General features: G+C 42.9%; 1 protein-coding gene across 3 annotated transcripts in view; it reads right to left on the bottom strand.

The window, feature by feature from the left end:
- Positions 1-10,136: 10,136 nt before the first annotated feature.
- The window catches only part of znf281b (zinc finger protein 281b), a 32,133-nt gene continuing 20,901 nt past the window's right edge, over positions 10,137-21,368 (bottom strand). For all 3 annotated transcript variants that reach the window (XM_046369291.1, XM_046369293.1, XM_046369292.1), the window contains exons 6-7: positions 18,524-18,642; positions 10,137-15,022 (exon numbers count right to left, since the gene is read on the bottom strand). In XM_046369291.1, coding sequence (XP_046225247.1) covers positions 13,436-15,022; positions 18,524-18,642 — 1,706 coding nt within the window. In that variant the 3' untranslated portion in view covers positions 10,137-13,435. The remainder of the gene's footprint in view (positions 15,023-18,523; positions 18,643-21,368) is intronic.

Raw genomic sequence — 21,368 nt, 5'->3', positions numbered from 1 at the left:
TGCTAGGTAAAGCTCCGCCTTATCTCAGTTCACTGGTCACGATGGCAACACCCATCCGTAGCACGCGCTCCAGCAGGTGTATCTCACTGATCATCCCTAAAGCCAACACCTCATTTGGCCGCCTTACGCTCCAGTACTCTGCTGCCTGTGACTGGAACGAACTGCAAAAATCGCTGAAGTTGGAGAATTTTATCTCCCTCACCAACTTCAAACATCACCTATCCGAGCAGCTAACCGATCGCTGCAGCTGTACATAGTCTATTGGTAAATAGCCCACCCATTTTCACCTACCTCATTCCCACACTGTTTTTATACTGTTTTTATTTATTTACTTTTCTGCTCTTTTGCACACCAATATCTCTACCTGTACATGACCTTCTGATCATTTATCACTCCAGTGTTAATCTGCAAAATTGTATTATTCGCCTACCTCCTCATGCCTTTTGCACACATTGTATATAGACTGCCCATTTTTTTTCTACTGTGTTATTGACTTGTTAATTGTTTACTCCATGTGTAACTCTGTGTTGTCTGTTCACACTGCTATGCTTTATCTTGGCCAGGTCGCAGTTGCAAATGAGAACTTGTTCTCAACTAGCCTACCTGGTTAAATAAAGGTGAAATAAAATAAAAAAATAAAAAAATCAGTGATTAGTTCATTGACTAATTGCCTTTGAAGTAAGGGATCTAACATTAAGTAGCCCTATTTTGAGATGTGAGGTATCATGATATCTTTCAATAATGACAGGAATGGAGGAGGTCTTTATCCTAGTGAGATTGCTAAGGCGAACACCGCCATGTTTAGTTTTGCCCAACCTAGGTCGAGGCACAGACACGGTCTCAATGGGGATAGCTGAGCTGACTACACTCACTGTGCTAGTGGCAGACTCCACTATGCTGGCAGGCTGGCTAACTGCCTGCTGCCTGGCCTGCACCCTATTTCATTGTGGAGCTAGAGGAGTTAGAGCCCTGTCTATGTTGGTAGATAAGATGAGAGCACCCCTCCAGCTAGGATGGAGTCTGTCACTCCTCAGCAGGCCAGGCTTGGTCCTGTTTGTGGGCGAGTCCCAGAAAGAGGGCCAATTATCTACAAATTCTATCTTTTGGGAGGGGCAGAAAACAGTTTTCAACCAGCGATTGAGTTGTGAGACTCTGTTGTAGAGCTTATCACTCCCCCAAACTGGGAGGGGGCCAGAGACAATTACTCGATGCAGACACATCTTTTTTAGCTGATTTACACACTGAAGCAATGTTGCGCTTGGTGATCTCTGACTGTTTCATCCTAACATCGTTGGTGCCGACGTGGATAACAATATATCTATACTCTCTACACTCACCAGTATTAGCTTTAGCCAGCACAATCTTCAGATTAGCCTTAACGTCGATAGCCATGCTCCCTGGTAAACAGTGTATGATCGTTTTAAGTCCAATCCTGAAGGTAATGGAGTCACCAATGACTAGAGTTTTCAATTTGTCAGAGCTAATGGTGGGAAGCTTTGGCGTCTCAGACCCTGTAACGGGAGGAGTAGAGACAAGAGAAGGCTTGGCCTCTAACTCCAATCTCATTGCTTAATGGGGAAAACCGGTTGAAAGTTTCTGTCGGCTGAATGAGCGACACCGGTTGAGCATTCCTACAGCATTTCCCTCCAGAAACCGTGAGAAGTTGTCCGGCTGCGGGGACCGTGCGAGGGGATTTATACTAACGTTTATACTAACGTACTAACTATCTGTACTTACTGGTGGCACACTGGTGGCACAGACGCTGTTTCATCCTTTCCTACACTGAAATGACCCTTGCCTAACGATTGCGTCTGAAGCTGGGCTTGTACCACAGCTATCCTCGCCGTAAGGCGATCGTTCTCCTGTATATTATGAGTACAGCGACTGTAATTAGAAGGCATCATGTTCATGTTACTACTTAGCTTCGGCTGTTGGAGGTCCTTACGAACCATGTCCAGGTAAAGCGTCCGGAGTGAAAAAGTTGGATGAAAAAAAAAAGTTGAGGGAAAAAAAATATATATATAAACGGTAATTAAAAAGTAAAAACCGTAAAGTTGTCAGGTAGCAAAGTAAGGTTGGCAAACAAAACACACAGCAACACGGCATAGCAGGATTTCTTATAAGCATCTGGGTTCGAGGCCTGCTCCTTGAATGCGGCAGCTCTACCATTTTGCTCAAATCAAATCAAATTTATTTATATAGCCCTTCGTACATCAGCTGATATCTCAAAGTGCTGTACAGAAACCCAGCTTAAAACCCCAAACAGCAAACAATGCAGGTGTAAAAGCACGGTGGCTAGGAAAAACTCCCTAGAAAGGCCAAAACCTAGGAAGAAACCTAGAGAGGAACCAGGCTATGTGGGGTGGCCAGTCCTCTTCTGGCTGTGCCGGGTAGAGATTATAACAGAACATGACCAAGATGTTCAAATGTTCATAAATGACTAGCATGGTCGAATAATAATAAGGCAGAACAGTTGAAACTGGAGCAGCAGCACAGTCAGGTGGACTGGGGACAGCAAGGAGCCATCATGTCAGGTAGTCCTGGGGCACGGTCCTAGGGCTCAGGTCCTCCGAGAGAGAGAAAGAAAGAGAGAATTAGAGAGAGCATATGTGGGGTGGCCAGTGCTCTTCTGGCTGTGCCGGGTGGAGATTATGACAGAACGTGGCCAAGATGTTCAAATGTTCATAAATGACCAGCATGGTTGAATAATAGTAAGGCAGAACAGTTGAAACTGGAGCAGCAGCATGGCCAGGTGGATTGGGGACAGCAAGGAGTCATCATGTCAGGTAGTCCTGGGGCATGGTCCTAGGGCTCAGGTCCTCCGAGAGAGAGAAAGAAAGAGAGAAGGAGAGAATTAGAGAAGGCACAATTAGATTCACACAGGACACCGAATAGGACAGGAGAAGTACTCCAGATATAACAAACTGACCCTAGCCCCCCGACACATAAACTACTGCAGCATAAATACTGGAGGCTGAGACAGGAGGGGTCAGCTCAGTGGGGATGTTGCCTGTAATCCATGGTTTCTGGTTGGGGTATGTACGTAAGGTTACTCTGGGGAAAATGTTATCGATGCACTTATTGATGAAGCCAGTGACTGATGTGGTGAACTCCTCAAAGAATCCTGGAACATATTCCAGTCTGTGCTTGCAAATCAGTCCTGTAGCTTAGCATCTGCTCCATCTGCTTGTAAGTAGGAATCAGGTCAGATTTGCCAAAAGGAGGGTGAGGGAGAGATTTGTACACGTCTCTGTGTGTGGAGTAAAGGTGGTCTAGAGTTTTTTCCCCCTCTAGTTGCACATATAACATGCTGGTAGAAATTATGTAAAACGGATTTAAGTTTCCATGCATTAAAGTCCCCGGGCATTAGGAGCGCCGCCTCTAGATGAGCGTTTTCCTGTTTGCGTACGGCCGCATACAGCTCATTGAGTGCAGTCTTAGTGCCATCATCAGTTTGTGGTGGTAAATGGACAGCTACGAAAAATATAGATGAAAACTCTTGGTAAATAGTGTGGTCTAAAGCTTATCATGAGATACTCTACCTCAGGGGAGCAAAACCTTGAGACTTCCCTAGATTTCGTACACCCGCTGTTGTTTACAAATATACATAGGCAGTCACCCCTTGTCCTACCAGAGGCCGTTGTTCTATGCTGCCGAAAAAGCTTAAAACCCTTCAGCTATATGTTAGTCATGTCGTCGTTCAGCCACAACTTGGTGAAACATAAGATTTTACCGTTTTTAATGTCCCGTTGGTAGGATATGTGCTCGTAGCTCGTCTAATTTATTATCCAATGATTGTACATTGGCTAATAGGACCAATAGTAAAGGCAGATGAACCACTCGTCGTCAGATCCTTACAAGGAACCCAGACCTTCGTCCCCGATATCTCTGTCGCTTTCTCTTGCGAATGACGGGGATGATAGCCTTGTTGGGCGTCTGAAGTAAATCCTTCCCATCCGACTCGTAAAGAAAAGGTATTCCTCCAGTACAGGGCGAGTAATCGCTGTCCTGATATCCAGAAGTTATTTTCGGTCATAAGACACAGTGAGCAATCCGTGGCTCAGGTTGCTGAGGTCCTTGATGATGTTTGTAGCCTTCCTGTGACACTGGGTAATGTAGTTGTCCTGGAGGGCAGACAGAGTGCCAGCCCGACAGAATGATCGATGGTGTATCTGTAGAAGTTTGTGAGGGTAGGGATCTTTTGACCCTGTCCACTGCGGCCCATCTATGTGGATGGGGGTGTGCTCTCTCTGCTGTCTTCTGTAGTCCACGATCAGCTCCTTTGTTTTGTTGACGCTCAGGGAGAGGTTATTTTCCAGGCACCACCCTGGCATTTTCGTCGTTGTTAGAAATCAGGCCTACCACTGTTGTGTCAGCAGCAAACTTGACGACTGAGTTGCAGAAGTGTGTGGCCCCAAAGTCATGGGGGAACAGGGAGTACAGGAGGGGGCCGAGCACACACCCCTGTGTGATCCTCAACACTGGGGCCTGAGTGGCCCGTCCGGAAGTCCAGGATGCAGTTGCACAGGGTGGGGTTAATAATAATAATATATGCCATTTAGCAGACGCTTTTATCCAAAGCGACTTACAGTCATGTGTGCATACATTCTACGTATGGGTGGTCCCGGGGATCGAACCCACTACCCTGGCGTTACAAGCGCCATGCTCTACCAACTGAGCTACAGAAGGACCACTTTCTGTTGGGGCGGTATGCAAATTGTAGTGGGTCTAGGGTGTCCGTTAAGGTGATATGATCCTAAATTAGATGACAGAAGTGAGTGCTGCGAGGCAATAGTCATTTAGTTCAGTTACCTTTGCTTTCTTGGGTACAGGAACAAGTGGGGACAACAGACTAGGATATGGAGAGATTGAATATGAAGCAGGCAAAGAAGGGGTTTCCCTTTATAATCCGTGACTGTCTGAAGTCCCTGCCACATTCGTTGTGTCTGAGCCGTTGAATTGCGACTTCACTTTGTCCCTGTACTGTCGTTCTGCCTCTGATATTCTTATGGAGGACATAGGTGGTCTGCTAGTACAGATCCATGTTCCCAGTTACCTTGCAGCGGTTTGCACATTCCGTTTTGCACGAATGCTGCCATCTATCCATGTTCTAGGTTTGGGTCAATTCTAAACATCACAATGGGAACAACATCCTCGATGCACTTCTTGATGAAGAGTCATTTGATACTCTTCTCAGAGGCAACACGGAACATTTCCCAGTCCATGTGATCAAAAAAATCTTGAAGCATAGATTCCAATTATTCTGATGCACAACCAAATTTCGATATTCCACCTTGTGTCTTCTACTATTCTAATTCTCAACAGTAAGTTGAGACACCGACTGACTTCCTACTATATCGGAATCTCTCTCTCTCTCTACACCACTTGGAAAGTATTCAGACCCCTTCACTTGTGACTTTATAGCCTTACTCTAAAATGTTTAAATAATTTCCCCCCTCAATCAATGGGGTCTGAATACTGTCAGAATGCACTCTCTCTCCCTCTGAGTGAGTGTGTGAGTGTGTGAGTGAGTGAGTGAGTGAGCACACACACACACACACACACACACACACACGACAGCCCGCTTGGGATATTGCCAAAAGGCACCTAAAGGACTCTCAGACCATGAGAAAGAAGATTATCTGGTCTGATGAAACAAAGACTGAACCATTTGGCCTGAATGACAAGCGTCACATATGGAGGAAACCTGGCACCATCCCTAGGGTGAAGCATGGTGGTGGCAGCATCATGCTGTGGGGAAGTATTTCAGCGGCAGTGACTGGGAGACTAGTCAGGATCGAGGGAAAGGAGTGGAGCAAAGTACAGAGAGATCCTTGATAAAAACCTGCTCCAGAGCACTCAGGACCTCAGACTGGGGCGAAGGTTCACCTTCCAACATGACAACGACCCTAAGCACACAGCCACTCCTTTGTTGTCTTGGCTTCAGACAAGTCTCTGAATGTCCTTGAGTGGCCCAGAATGGGAGAAACTCTCCCAAATATAGGTGTGTCAAGGTGTCTGAATACTTTCTTCTGATACTCATCAGTATATTCTTGTCCTGAGAAATGAAGGCTATTCCATGCAAGAATTTACCAAGAAACTGAAGATCTCTAATCCCTTCACAGAACATCGCAAACGGGCCCTAACCAGAATGGAAAGAGTGGGAGGCCCCGGTACATTAAGAGTGTCTAGTTTGAGAAACAGATGCCTCATATATATATATATATAAATGCATCATGTAAAGTGTCCCATGAGCTGAAATAAAAGATCCCAGAAATTGTCCAGCTTATATCTCTCAAATTTTGCGCACAAATTTCTTTCCATTCCTGTTAAAAAGCATTTTTCCTTTGCCAAGATAATCCATCCACCTGACATGTGGAATATCAAGAAGCTGATTAAACAGCATGATCATTACACAGGTGCACCTTGTGCTAGAGACAAAAGACAACTCTAAAATGTGCAGTTTTGTAACAATGCCACATGTCTCAAGTTGAGGGAGCGTGCAATTAGCATGCTGACTGCAGGAATGTGTCAAACAGAACTGTTGCCAGATAATTTAATGTTAATTTCTATACCATAAGCCACCTCCAACATCGTTTTAGAGAATTCGGCAGTACGTCCAACCAGCCTCAACTGCAGACCACGTGTAACCATGCCATCCGGTTTCTTCATCTGCAGGATCATCTGAGACCAGCCACCCAGACAGCTGATGAAACTGAGGAGTATTTTGGTCGGTAATAAAGCCCTTTTGTGGGGAAAAACTTTGCCTAGCTCCCAATGTCTCCACTAGAGGTCGACCGATTAATCGGAATGGCCAATTAATTAGGGCCCGATTTCAAGTTTTCATAACAATCGGAAATCTGTATTTTGAACGCTGATTTTTTTACATTTTTATTATTCTATTTTTTAATATACCTTTATTTAACTAGGCAAGACAGTTAATAACACATTCTTATTTTCAATGACTGCCTAGGAACGGTGGGTAAAATGCCTCGTTTAGGGAAAAAAACGACAGATTTTCACCTTGTCAGCTCGGGGGACCCAATCTTGCAACCTTATAGTTAAATAGTCCAACGCAATAACGACCTACCTCTCTCTCGTTGCACTCCACAAGGAGACTGCCTGTTACGCGAATGCAGTAAGCCAAGATAAATTGCTAGTTAGCATTAAACTTATCTTATAAAAAACAATCATAAATCAAATCAAATGTATTTATATAGCCCTTCGTACATCAGCTGATATCTCAAAGTGCTGTACAGAAACCCAGCCTAAAACCCCAAACATCAAGCATAATCATAATCACTAGTTAACTACACATGGTTGATGCTATTACTAGATATTATCTAGAGTGTCCTACGTTGCATATAATCTGACTGAGCATACAAGTATCTAAGTATCTGACTGAGCGGTGGTAGGCAGAAGCAGGGGCGTAAACATGAATTCAAACAGCACTTGTGTGTTTTGCCAGCAGCTCTTCCTTGTGCTTCAAGCATTGCGCTGTTAATGACTTCAAGCCTATCAACTCGTGAGATGAGGCTGGTGTAACCGAAGTGAAATGCCTAGCTAGTTAGCGCTAGCTAATAGCGTTTCAAACGTCACTCGCTCTGTGCCTTCTAGTAGTTGTTCCCCTTGCTCTGCATGGGTAACGCTGCTTCGATGGTGGCTGTTGTGTTGCTGGTTCGAGCCCAGGGAGGAGCGAGGAGAGGGACGGAGGCTATACTGTTACAATGGCAATACTAGTGCCTATAAGAACATCCAATAGTCAAAGGTTAATGAAATACAAATGGTATAGAGGGAAATAGTCCTATAATAACTACAACCTAAAACTTCTTACCTGGGAATATTGAAGACCCATGTTAAAAGGAACCACCAGCTTTCATATGTTCTCATGTTCTGAGCAAGGAACTGAAATGTTAGCTTTCTTACATAGTACATATTGCACTTTTACTTTCTTCTCCAACACTTTGTTTTTGCATTATTTAAATACAATTGAACACGTTTCATTATTTATTTGAGGTGAAATTGTTTTTATTGATGTATTATATTAAGTTAAGTGTTCATTCAGTGTTGTTGTAATTGTCATTATTACATTTTTTTTTATACCCCCCCTCCCCCCAAAAAACCCGCCCAATTAATCGGTATCTGCTTTTTTGGTCCTCCAATAATCGGTATCGGTGTTGAAAAATCAAAATCGGTCGACCTCTAGTCTCCACCCATCAGTGTAATCCTGCCCAGTCATGTGAAATCCATAGATTACAGACAAATTCATTTATTTTAGTTGACCGATTTCCTTATATGAATCGCAACTCAGTAAAAATCATTGCATATATATATATACACACAAATAAATAATTACACACAATTATTAATTTTTAAATGGTCAGGAACCCCTACTGGCCACATGGCCATAAGCAGTCGCTTATTTTCGCTTATGCCTAGAGCCGACCCAAGGTTCTCCCCACTCTCTTTACACCATGTGGGTTAGGGTTATAATTTTAAGCTGTGAAATCTAGAATTTGAGCCTTTTGGACCGTTCCTGGGACCATTTTATCAGATAGTTCAGGTGGCTTTTGCAATTGGTTAAAGGGAATGCCATTTTCTCCTACACCCCTCCCACTGCCAGTGGGGAGAAATAAAGCAAAACCAAAAGGTGGGATAAGATAAAGACTAGTGAAAATCACTACAACAATTTCTTTTTGTAAATTATACTTTTGTATTAAACTTTATTAGGCCTTTAACAACAGCTGTCTGAGCAGCTTACCGATCACTGTACACAGCCAATCTGTAAATTGAACACCCAACTACCTCATCCCCATATTATTACTTACCCTCTTGCTCTTTTGCACCCCAGTATCTCTACTTGCACATCATTTCAGTATTAATGCTAAATTGTAATTATTTTAATCTCTAGGGCCTATTTATTGCCTACCTCCCTACATTTGCACACAGTGTACATAGATTTTTCTATTTTTATTTTCTTATTGACTGTACGTTTGTTTATGTGTAAGTCTGTTGTTTTTGTCGCACTGCTTTGCTTTATCTTGGCCAGGTCGGAGTTGTAAATGAAAACTTGTTCTCAACTGGCCTACCTGGTTCAAATAAAGGTGAAATAAAATGTAAAGAATGTATCAAGACAGCAAACATGAACACATCAGTGGGATACATGGTTGCAGTAACTGTCAAGCTGAGAACATACGCTGAGAACATACGCAAAAAAGAACTTGGAATATCTGAACATGAAGCTTTAGGATAAAGATGATTCCTTACAGAGGGGGAAAATGTGTACCCTGTAATGAGAGATGGTAAAGGGTTAACATTAGATAGTTTGACATTAAGTCCTAATTCATATTAATTGATATTTAACTGTCTAACTACTTATTAACCATTTACACATTTAAAGGGAACCTTAATGTAAAGTATTACCAAAACACAAGACATGGAAAAAAAATGTATTGTCATTTAGCAGATGTTAAGTGCCTTGCTCAAGGGCACAGATTTTTCACCTAGTTTCCTCAGGGATTCAAACCAGCAACCTTTTGGTTACTTGTCCAACACTTAACCGCTAGGCTACCTCGACCAACTTAAGGTTGGGTACACACAGTTGTCTGTGTTGAGGAACAAAATGGTAACTAAATGAATGGCCGAGTGTGGTAGAATCTCAATAGCATACTCCTCGCCTCTTTCTCAAAACCCATTGGATGAGAAAGCCAGATGTACCTCTCCAACATTCTCCTCTAAAGGGTTTTGAGAAGGAGGAGAGCGAGCAGAAGAGGATATGCAATTGAGATTCTCCCTATGCCAGGTCACTTACCAGTCAGTACCGATGTCAGCGTCCGCTTTGAATTGAGAGCATTGATAAAGAATCTTAAAATATGATTTGAAAGAATAATCATATCAGGAAGATTTAAGGATTACAATAGAACATATCATGGTCCAAATTACACTAACATTGATATTTCCATTATTTTGCTCCCGTACCCCCCTGTAACTCAAATCTCACAATAGAATTGTGAGTCAATCCAAAAATCTAAAAGGTGAGCTCTTGCCCGTCTTTACTGTGGTTCAAACCCGTACAAAAATCATTGCTGACGTGTTGAGGACTTCACTATCACAATCAAGTCCAGTCGGCACAGGCATTTTTTTTTATTACCAAAAAATGTTTTTATTGGCTTCTCTAAATCGTTTTATAAATTCAATAACAGGTACAGCCTTGGAAATCATATCACAAGGGTCTTGAACAAAAAAAAAAAAAAAACAGGGATGGGGAGGCATCTGCTACAAAATTTGGTGTTGTGGTGACGATCAGAAAAAAAGCCATAAAAACATATCATGCATATCGGTAGAAACAAAAACATAAAAATCAACATACATTTTTAGTGTTTGTACATTTTTGTAAACAATATCCTTCTAGAGATCATATCAACACATTTATGGCGAGTAACAAAAATAAGGGATATAACATGAGAAATGAAAGTTTCTATGAGGCATCTAGAATGCAACACTGCTTGGCGTGAAGGCTTTAGACAAAACAAATACATTTTGCAATTCAACGAGTCAATTGCTCTTCTATAATTGTAAACACAGGCATTGTTACATGATTATACAAATGTTTAACCTATACTACAAGTATTTCCACTACATACATGAAACGTGTCCCTGTTTTCTGACGCTTCAGTGATATGAGGTACATTGATCTCTGAAAGACACACTTGACAAAAATGAGCAAAAATTGCTGTATAAAATAATTCCAATACTGAGCTATATTGCATGCTGGGGAAAATACAATCTTGAATACTAATACAATTGCTCAGAGAACGAAGGTGGGGGTCAAAATTATTGATACCTCTTTTCAATACCTCACCTTCAGAGGATAATGGCACTGAAGCATAATCTAATATATTTCCCCCATTTGTTTGAGAATACAATATAGCTCAGTATTTTACAGTTACTTTTATTGATCTTTATCAAGGTTGTCAATTTTGGACCCCACTGTATATTTAGGTCAATCCTATTTTTTATTTCCTCATCTGTCTCTCGCTCTCCCTCTTTTCTTTAAAAGCATAGTGTGTGTTTTGGAGTGAAGTGGCCAGTCAGTCATGATTTTGTTCCCTGTGATCTGAGCAGCTTTAAAGTCTATCAGTTGTGGTGGGGGTGGGGAGGGGGGCACACAGGAAATTAACTAAATATCAACCCTGACTGCCAGGAGAGAATGGCTTGAGCTGCGGAAGACAAAGAAGGCCATTGTTTATTCTTGCAAAGTTTAAAGGACTGCCTTTTTGGGGGATATATATATATATATACACATACACCATAACGTTGAGCCTGTATGAGTGAGGTAATTTTTATGTATCAGGCCTGATTTCATAAGGTACAGACAGATTGATGTACAGTGAGTACTTGCACTTCAAAAACACCCTGCAAAAAAAAAAAAAAAAAACTCTTGCTAGGTTACAAATAAATAAAGGGAAAATAGTTAAGATTTTTGCATCCAGTAGAGTCTTAGTACATCAGTGGGAAGTGTTGCAGCATATTATCTGCCCCCTCTCGAAACAACTTACACCGAACAAAAATATAAAACGCAACATGTAACGTGTTGGTCCCACATTTCATGACCTGAAATAATAAATCCCAGAAATGTTCCATACGCTCAAAAAGCTTAATTCTTTAATTTGCGCTGAGCAGTATTTTGGTATGTAATGTAATATTTATTTCACCTTTAACTAGGAAAGTCAGTTAAGAACAAATTCTTATTTAAAATGACGGCCTACCCTGAATGACGCTGGGCCAATTGTGCGCCGCCCTATGAGACTCCCAATCACCAGGCACTGCAGTGACACCTCTTGCACTAGGATGCAATTTCTTAGACCACTGCGCCACTCAGGAATCGAAAATAATAAAGCCCTTCTGTGGGGAAAAACTCATTCTGATTGGCTGGGCCTGGTTCCCCAGTAAGTGGGCCTATGCCCACCCATAACTGTACCCCTGCCCAGTCATGTGAAATCTATAGATTAGGGCCTAATGAATACATTTCAATTGACTTATTTCCTTATATGAACTGTAACTCAGTCAAATCTTTGAAATTGTTGCATGTTGTTTATATTTTTGTTCGGTATCAATACAGAGATCTTCTCAGACCATTGGGTTACATACAGTAATGATTGTAACAAAAACCATTTGTACAACCCTTCCCCCTTGACCAAACCGTCAAAAAAACACAAACAAAAATACATCTATTCAATCCCAGTCTAACCCTCCCTACAGAACAACAAACCACCCTATCCCACCCACCCCCGTTCACAGTTCTCTCCTCTAATAAAATAAAAAATAATAATCACTTGGTTTTGCACATCCTTAATTGAGTTGGGATGTTTTCAGTTTTCAATGACAATTTTGTTTTTCAAAGTGCTTGTTTGATTTCCACTGACAAAAAAAAGAGAAGAAATTAACAGCCAGGAGTGGAGTGGAACCCAGTAAAAATGAGCGACAACAGTTGTTGAAACGTCGCCAGCACATTTCCTTGTCACGGGCCACTGAAGGGGCCATCCAAAAGGTGCATGGCCTAGACAAACATCACTTGACACTGTTTATAAACAAAAAAGGTTTGCGGATTGAAACCTCTCTCCGTTGAGCCTGGACTGTGTGCACTACGAGTTCTTGAGTGTATAAATGTCCGCGTCGGCGTGTGTTTTACATGTGGCCCTTTACGGGGAGGAAATGGGAACGGTCATTTTCACATTGACACAGAAGTACCGTAATCTCTACACAGCTACACGTAGAGGACAGGGTTGTTCAATGGCGAAGAAAACTGAACAGGAAGATCCGCTGAATTTGTTTTGTCTTTTTGTTCCCACGCTCCTCGAGGGATAAATAGTAACAAAGCTTTGTAGTCTCAAAGCACACTTAAAAAAGTGTGCTAATTGCATCTCATAATACAAAGTTTTTATTATTATTACACAATTTTGCCTTAATACCTGAGTAATACGATTCTAGTAACAGAGAATATAGAACTTTTTTTGCCATTTGAATTCTGGGCCTTTCCCTGCCACAAACGTAATATTATTGAAATTATTAACATCATTCATCATTACTTTACAACTGTATGATGATTGGTAAAACAAGAGTTCAAAGAAAAATCATCAAGCTTAGCTAACCCCTAATTTTTCAGTTTAAATTACATTAAAATCTACGTTTACGTTCATATCATACCAACTACGCTGACAAAATAAAAGACAAAATACAGATTTAAAAAGAAAATGAATATAAAAAATTGCATTTGAGGCCTTGAAGACCTTCCCCTGGTAGAGTTCTCGTTATCAACATTTAATGGCAGTGTTTAAAAAATAAATTGACCTCGCTACAAGAACAAAATGTAGAAGGGTATAGGGACACAAAGAAAAACACAAGACCCGCAACTAGGTTCACCTCGTTTGAACCCTTACCTGAAACTTTGGCTTGTTGGGGTTTTCGATCCTGTACTTACTGGCTCGCTGACGTCAGCTAACAAACTGGTATACCCTGAGAATTCTGACACGGGAGTTCGTATTCGGTGGTCGACCTCGGCCCCAGTGCCGTAGCCCAGCGGGGTGCGGCGGCCCGACTTAAATTGGGAACCAAAGGCCTGGGCGAAGTTCTCGATCTGGTAGGTGGCCCGCAGGTCCATTTCCTTGGGCGTGTCCAGGTCGGAGTAGCTGCCGTTTCTCCCGTTGCCCTTGGCCCCCTGCTCCTTGGGGGCTCCACCGGCGGCCGTCAGCTCCTGGGGCGTAAGCTGGAACGCAGGGGAGTGGTGCTGCTTCTCCAGCTGCTCTGTGAGCTCCTGAGAGGGGATGAGCTGCTGGTGGCCAGCCGCCTCCAGGCCACTGAGGTGGAAGGCCGGCTGGGAGGGGGAGCCCACCACCATGCTGTAGTGAGACTTAGAGGAAGACAAGGAGGAGGAAGAAGAAGAGATGGAGGGGATGGGCAGTGGCGAGGAGTCGGCGGGCGGGTAGCCACACTCCAGCGGAGACGTAGTGTAGACATGCTTATCGGAGAAGAGGGGACCCGTAGGGCTGGAGAGCAAAGGGAAGGGCCCGCTGGGACCCAGCGTGGAGAAGGGCCCGCTGTGGCTGGTGCGCTCCAGGGCCTGCAGAAGGAACTTGGAGTACTCACTCATGACCACCTGCTTGTCGCCGCCGCTGGGCGAGTCGTCGTCCAGCTCTGGGGTGACAGGGGCCGCTGGCTGCAGGGTCACGTGGTGCGGGACGCTGTGGTCCGAGAGGTCAAAGGTCACGTCGTGGTGGTGGTGCGTGCCATCCGACTTGTGGCTGTAGTGGTCCAGCAGGCTCTGGAGCACTTCGTCCGGGATGACCGACTTGTCGTGGTGCTTGAGGTCCAGGGGTGAAGTGTCCAGCATGGTGAGGGTGGGCTCGTTGTGGTGTCCCAGCGAGCCTTGGATCACGCTGCTGGCATGGGTCTGGCCCATGTGGTGGGAGGGCGCCGCATAGTCGTTGCTGGCCACGTGTTGGAGGTAGCGCCGCTTCTTCACAAACTGCATGGCGTCATCGTAGTTGTTGCTTGTGGCTGATGGGCCTCGTTTTGCCCCTCCACTGGAGGAGCCCTGGAGGAGGACCATGGCATCTAGCCCTGAGCCCCCCGCCAGCTCCATGGAGCCCTGCTTCTGAGACAGCAGCTTCTGCCCCCCGTCCTCCATGGGGACGAGGCCCTTCTTAGCCTTCTTGAACACCAGCTTGGGTGTGCGGCCCTGCAGGCTGGGGTCAGAACACTCCATTCCGTAGTCCTGCAGGCCCCCGGACGACACGGTGGTGGCAGCAGCCTTCTTACGCTTACGATCACCGCCCTCGCCTGCGTTTTTGGACTTGCCCCTCTTGCATGCAGAGGTGGCGGTAGCGTTTCCCTGAGTGAGTGAGTAGTTGCCCTGGCCCATGTCCCCGTGGGCAAGCTCCAACATGCTGGGGTCCGGGCCCTTCTTTATGGCTTCTCCGCAGGTCCGCTTGTGCTTCAGTAACCGGTCTGTCCTCGAGAAAAACTACAGGGGAACAGGGGGGGGGTGCAGAGTATTTGAAAACTTTCTAGTCACTGGATTGAGCCAATGGCTCAACGACAGCAAGATGCATCGGCCCACTGTTAGATGCACCCAAAGTGCTTTATGTAATACATGTATCACTGGCCACTTTAAACTATGCCACTTTATGTTTATATACCATACCATACATTACTCATCTCAAATGTATATACTCTACTCTATACCATCTACTGCATCTTGCCTATGCCGTTCTGTACCATCACTCATTCATATATCTTTATGTACATATTCTTCATCCCTTTACACTTGTGTGTATAAGGTAGTAGTTGTGGAATTGTTAGGTTAGATTACTCGTTGGTTATTACTGCATTGTCGGAACTAGAAGCACAAGCATTTCGCTACCCTCGCATTAGCATCTGCTAACCATGTGTATGTGACAAATCAAATTGGATTTGGCTCTTGACCAAGTGTTATGGCTTGAAATGTCTGATAACAGAGCACATAGCAAGCGTCCAACAGTGTGGAACACCCATGACATTTTGAGCAAACACATGCTAGATTGAGAGAAACTGCAAACATCAAGAACTGACATCAATAACTATTGTCAATCGGACCTGGGTTCAAATAAATGCGTATTCAAGTATGTTACTAAAATACATAGAACATGTGTATTTAAGTATTTTCAAATAATGTGGCCAAATCAGCTACTTCTATTTGACATATTATGTAGTATTTTCAAATAAATTCCTATAAAATGGACAAAACTATTTTCAAATACTTAATTCCAAATATATTATATCAAATACACCTAGGACCAAGCAGACCTTGGTTCAAGTGCATTTAGTACTTAAACCTTTTTCCATTGGCCTATATGGATAGGGGCACAATGTTTTACCGGAAGAAATATGCAAATAGAAACGTTAACAGAAGTAATATGAAGAGCATATGTATAATCATGGTAGCAAATGAAAGAGAACACTTTGGAAATCCACAACAGTTCACATTACCGGACTTCAAGACTGAATCCAAACATTACACTTGATTTTATGTGCATTTTCCATTTACTGTACTTTTTGCAGCATTTGTCAATGAAAGAAATCTGAAATAACACTGGTTACATTCAGTAACATGGTAAGAATATTCATGAGACTTGGGGTTAGGTGCATCAAACAAAAAAAATGACAAGGGTTTGAGTGAGAGGTCTAACTAGTGTCTCCATGTAGCCACACACAAATGGACTGGTTGACTGAAGTAAGGAAATGTGTTTCAACAATGAGCTGCATTTTTTGGAATAATTGAAATTGTCACTAGTTACCACAGCCACAAAGTCTAAATGGCCTATTTCAATTATACAGAAACAAAAATTACATTTTTGCTCTTCATTTAAGGTTCGGATTAGGCATAAATTTAACAATGTGGTTAAACTTAGATTTAAAATCAGCTTTTAAGAGAAATCGTACAAAAAGCCAGGGTTTAAAAAGTAGGGTCCCTGGGTTCAAAAAGCCAGGGACCCTACTTTGCGAACTGCTAGTGCCATTTAGAATTGGTTAGCCTAAGCTTTAACCCCCTATACAAAAACATTAGTTTGACAAAGAGCATATATTCATCAGAATCATTATCCCTAGGCCTACTCCAGCATATTTCATCCCCCCCAGTTCAAAGTGGAATTGTTATTCCATTTAGAAAATTCCAAAAGAACAGGCCAAATCGAACAACGGTATATTGAAAAAGACATTTGTTTGTAACCCTGAAAGACTTGGTCTTTCAACCCGTTTCAAATTAACTCTGAGAATAACTGTTCCAGACAGGAGATGCGCGTCACCTCGCACTATTCCGTTCTATTTCATTCTGTTATATTATATCATGTTTTTTATACTATAAAACAGATGCGTCTAGACTGCAATATGGGCTCGGGAAATAAGAGGGTATTGTCTACTAAATTAACAAAACAAGACTATGCCATTGCACAGCCATAGGCTTCTACAAGCAAGCGCCACTGAGGGGACTACCTTTGTGAAGATCGTGTTGCATTATATAACCAGTTGATATTACGGTTTGAATAAGGGAATCTTAAATGGCACTTTTCTTTTCTTGGCTGTACAAAACATTAGGAACACCTATATATAGAGTTGCACCCCTTTAACCTCAATTCGTTGGGGCATCACTACATGGTGTCGAAAGCGTTCCACGGGGATTTTGGCCAATGTTGACTCCAATGTTTCCCACAGTTGTGTCAAGTTGGCTGGATGTTCTTTGGGTGGTGGACCATTCTTGATACACACAGGAAACTGTTGAGCGTGAAAAACCCGGGAGTGTTGTGGTTCTTAAAACTCTCAAACCAGTGTGATTGGCACCTACTACCATACCCGTTAACAGGCAAAAATGTTTTTTGTCTTGCCTATTCACCCTCTGAATGACACACACACAATCCATGTCTCAATTGTCTCAAGGATTAAAAATCCTTATTTAACATCTCCTCCCCTTCATGTACACTGATTGAAGTGGATTTAATTAATTACATCAATAAGGGATCATAGCTTTCACCTGGTCAGTCTCATGGAAAGAGCAGGTGTTCCTAAATCTTTGTACACTCAGAGTCTGAGGCAATTTAGCAATTAGGATTCGTTATCTGTAATGGTAATAAATGAGGCGTTGTTGCGCACTGTTGGCATATAGATAATTAGACCCCCCCCCCAAATGTCAAATGCCCATCGCTACTAGCGAAGTTAGAAAATATGATCTTACAGTGCTAGACTTTCACAAAGAACTTCAGGAGGCACATCGTATTTCTGTTGGGCATAGAATAGAGTCATGAGTGCATTTGGGTGCTTGTTCTCATGATCATTCTCTTTACAATATGACCAACACAGGCTCATTCTGTTCAGAAGAACCCAGGGTATGACGCCATGTCATCCTCGTAACTGTACATCAAACAAAGCGATCATAAATGTTGATATACAAATGACAAGTTTTATCATATGGAAATGTGAAATGCACATTTGGACGTGTGGTTTGCTTTCATGACGTCAAAGCGGTATTTTTTAAATAATTCTCAACGTCTCAGAACACATTGATTTACAGCATTGCCCTCACTCAGACAAAACATTTGTAAAAGGAGCCCAATTAGCGGGAGGGTTGGGGGCATATTCTTGTTGCGAGTAGTGCTCAGGTTTAGAAAGGCTGTCAGTTGAATCCCATACAGAGCTGAAAAGGCGGAGACCCCGAAGTCTGACTTCATGTACATCTTACTGTACAGGTACTGCGTTCCATTTTAGGAGCTTATCAGTAACCACATTTGTTGTGAGTGTTAAAGGCTACATATTTGTACTTGAAAATACTTAAATAAATACACAACACATTCCAAGTATTTCAAAATACATTCAACTACATTAAAAAAAATACTTACCTCGAAATGTGTTTGAAAGTAATTGAAATACTAAATTTCAATCTGTTCTGCTTTGAGAGTAAAACAGAGTTACCCTTGTGACTGACTGACAGACTGACCTGTTGGCAGGTGTCACATCTGTATGGCTTCTCTCCGCTGTGGGTCCTCTTGTGTCGCTCCATGTGGTACTTCTGGATGAAGCACATGTTACACTGGTCACAGCTGAAGGGCTTCTCTCCTAAGGAAAGAATGGGACAACATTGACACATAACCAAATTGTTGTTTCTCTTTGCTTATTTGAGCTGTTCTTCCAATAATATGAACTTGGTATTTTACCAAATTTACCAAATCTTCTGTATACCACCCCTACCTTGTCACAACACAACTGACTGGCTCAAAAGCATTAAGGAAAGAAAGAAATTCCACAAATGAACAAGGCACACTTATTAACTGAAATGCATTGAAGGTGACTAACTCATGAAGCTGGTTGAAAGAATGTCAAGAGTGTGCAAAGCTGTCATCAAGGCAAAGTGTGGCTACTTTGAAGAATATCAAATATATTTTGATTACTACATGATTCCATGTGTATTATTTCATAGTTTTTGAAGTCTTCACCAGTATTCTACAAGGTAGAAAATAGCAAAAAGAAAAGAAAACACTTGAATGAGTAGTTGTCCAAACTTTTGTGCGTGCACACACACACACACACACACACAGAAATTATTCAGACCCCTTGACTTCCCACATTTTGTAACATTACAGCCTTATTCTAAATTGGATGAAATGCATTTTTCCTCAATCTACACACAATACCCCATACGGACAAAGCAAAAGCAGGGTATATTTGGCCAATTTATATATATATATAATAAATTTAAAAAACGAAATACCTTATTTCCACAAGTATTCAGATTCTTTGCTATGAGAATCAAAATTGAGCTCAGGTGCATCCTGTTTCCTTTGATCATCCTTGAGATGTTCCTACAACTTGATTAGCAGATGTTAATAATGTGAGTGTAGCGAAATGCTTGTGCAAATAGTACTGCACTGTCGGATCTAACAATTCCACAACTACTCCATCCATCCATCCATCCATCCATCCATCCATCCATCCATCCATCCATCCATCCATCCATCCATCCATCCATCCATCCATCCATCCATCCATCCATCCATCCATACTCACAACTGTAAATGGATGGAATAAGAATATGTACATATAAATACATGGATGAGCGATGGCCGAGCGGAATAGGCAAGATGTGATAGTATAAAATAAAGTACAAACATAATAGATGAGTAATGTAAGATATATAAACATTAAAGTTGCATTATTTAAAGTGACTAGTGATCCATTTATTAGTGGCCAATGATCGAGTCTATTTAGGCAGCAGCCTCTGTGTTAGTGATGGCTGTTTAACAGTCTGATGGCCTTGAGATAGAAGCTGTTTTTCCAGTCTCCCGGTCCCAGCTTTGATGCACCTGTACTGGCCTCGCCTTCTGGATGACAGAGGGGTGAACAGGCAGTGGCTCGGGTGGTTGTTGTCCATTATGATCCTTTTGGCCTTCCTGTGACATTGGGTGCTGTAGGTGTCCTGGAGGGCAGGTAGTTTGCCCTCTGTGATGCATTGTGCAGACTTCAAAACCCTCAGGAGAGCCCTGCGGTTGATGGCGGTGCAGTTGCCTACCAGGCGGTGATACAGCCCGATAGGATGCTCTCAGTTGTGCATCTGTAAAAGCGTGAGGTTTTAGGTGCCAAGTAAAATTTCTTCAGCCTCCTGAGGTTGAAGAGGCGCTGTTTCGCCTCCTTCACCACGCTGTCTGTGTGGGTGGACCATTTCAGTTTGTCCGTGATGTGTACGCCGAGGAACTTGAAGCTTTCCACCTTCACTAATGTCCCGTCGATGTGGATAGAGTATGCTCCCTCTGTGGTTTCCTGAAGTTCACAATCATCTCCTTTGTTTTGTTGAGGTTTGAGTGAGAGGTTGTTTTCCTGACACCACACTCCGAGCACCCCCACCTCCTCCCTGTAGGCTGTCTCGACTCAATGTTTCCTACCTTCACCACCTGGGGGCGGCCCGTCAGAAAGTCCAGGACCCAATTGCACAAGGCAGGGTACAGACCCAGGGACTTAAGCTTAATGATGAACTTGGAGGGTACTATAGTGATGTGGTGTCCTTGGGAGTCCACATGTGGTAAATTCAATTGGACATGATTTGGAAAAGCACACCTGTCTATATAAAAGGTCCCACAGTTGACAGTGCATGTCAGAGCAAAAACCAAGCTATGAGGTCGAAGGAATTGTCCGTAGAGCTTCGAGACAGGATTGTGTCGAGGCACAGATCTGGGGAAGGGTACCAAAACATTTCTGCAACATTGAAGGTCTCCAAGAACAGAGTGGCCTCCATCATTATTAAATGGAAGTTTGAAACCAACATGTCAGAAGCCACTCCTCAGTAAAAGGCACAGGCCGCTTGGAGTTTGCCAAAGGGCACCCAAAGGACTAAGACCATGAGAAACAAGATTCTCTGGTCTGATGAAACCAAGATTGAACTCTTTGGCCTGAATGCCAAGTGTCACACCTGGAAGAAACCAGGCACCATACCTAAGGTGAAGCATGATGGTGGCAGCATCATGCGGTGGGGATTTTTTTACAAGGGCAGGGACTGGGAGACTAGTCAGGATTAAGGGAAAGATGAAAGGAGCAAAGTACAGAGAGAGATCTTTGATGATAAGCTGCTCCAGGACCTCAGAATGGGGCGAAGGTTCAGCTTCCAAAAGGACAATGAACGTAAGCACACAGCCAAGACAACGCAAGTCTCAATGTCCTTGAGAGGCACAGCCAGAGTTTGGACTTGAAACTGATCCAACATTTCTGGAGAGACGTGAAAATAGCGGTGCTGCGACATTCCCCAACCAAGCTTACAGAGCTTGAGAGGATCGGCAGACAAGAACAGGAGAAAC

The sequence above is a fragment of the Oncorhynchus gorbuscha genome, linkage group LG11 (assembly GCF_021184085.1).
Source record: "Oncorhynchus gorbuscha isolate QuinsamMale2020 ecotype Even-year linkage group LG11, OgorEven_v1.0, whole genome shotgun sequence".
NCBI classification, from domain to species: domain Eukaryota; kingdom Metazoa; phylum Chordata; class Actinopteri; order Salmoniformes; family Salmonidae; genus Oncorhynchus; species Oncorhynchus gorbuscha.
Note: the sequence above shows the minus strand (reverse complement) of the source record. Positions and strands in the feature narration are given on the sequence as shown.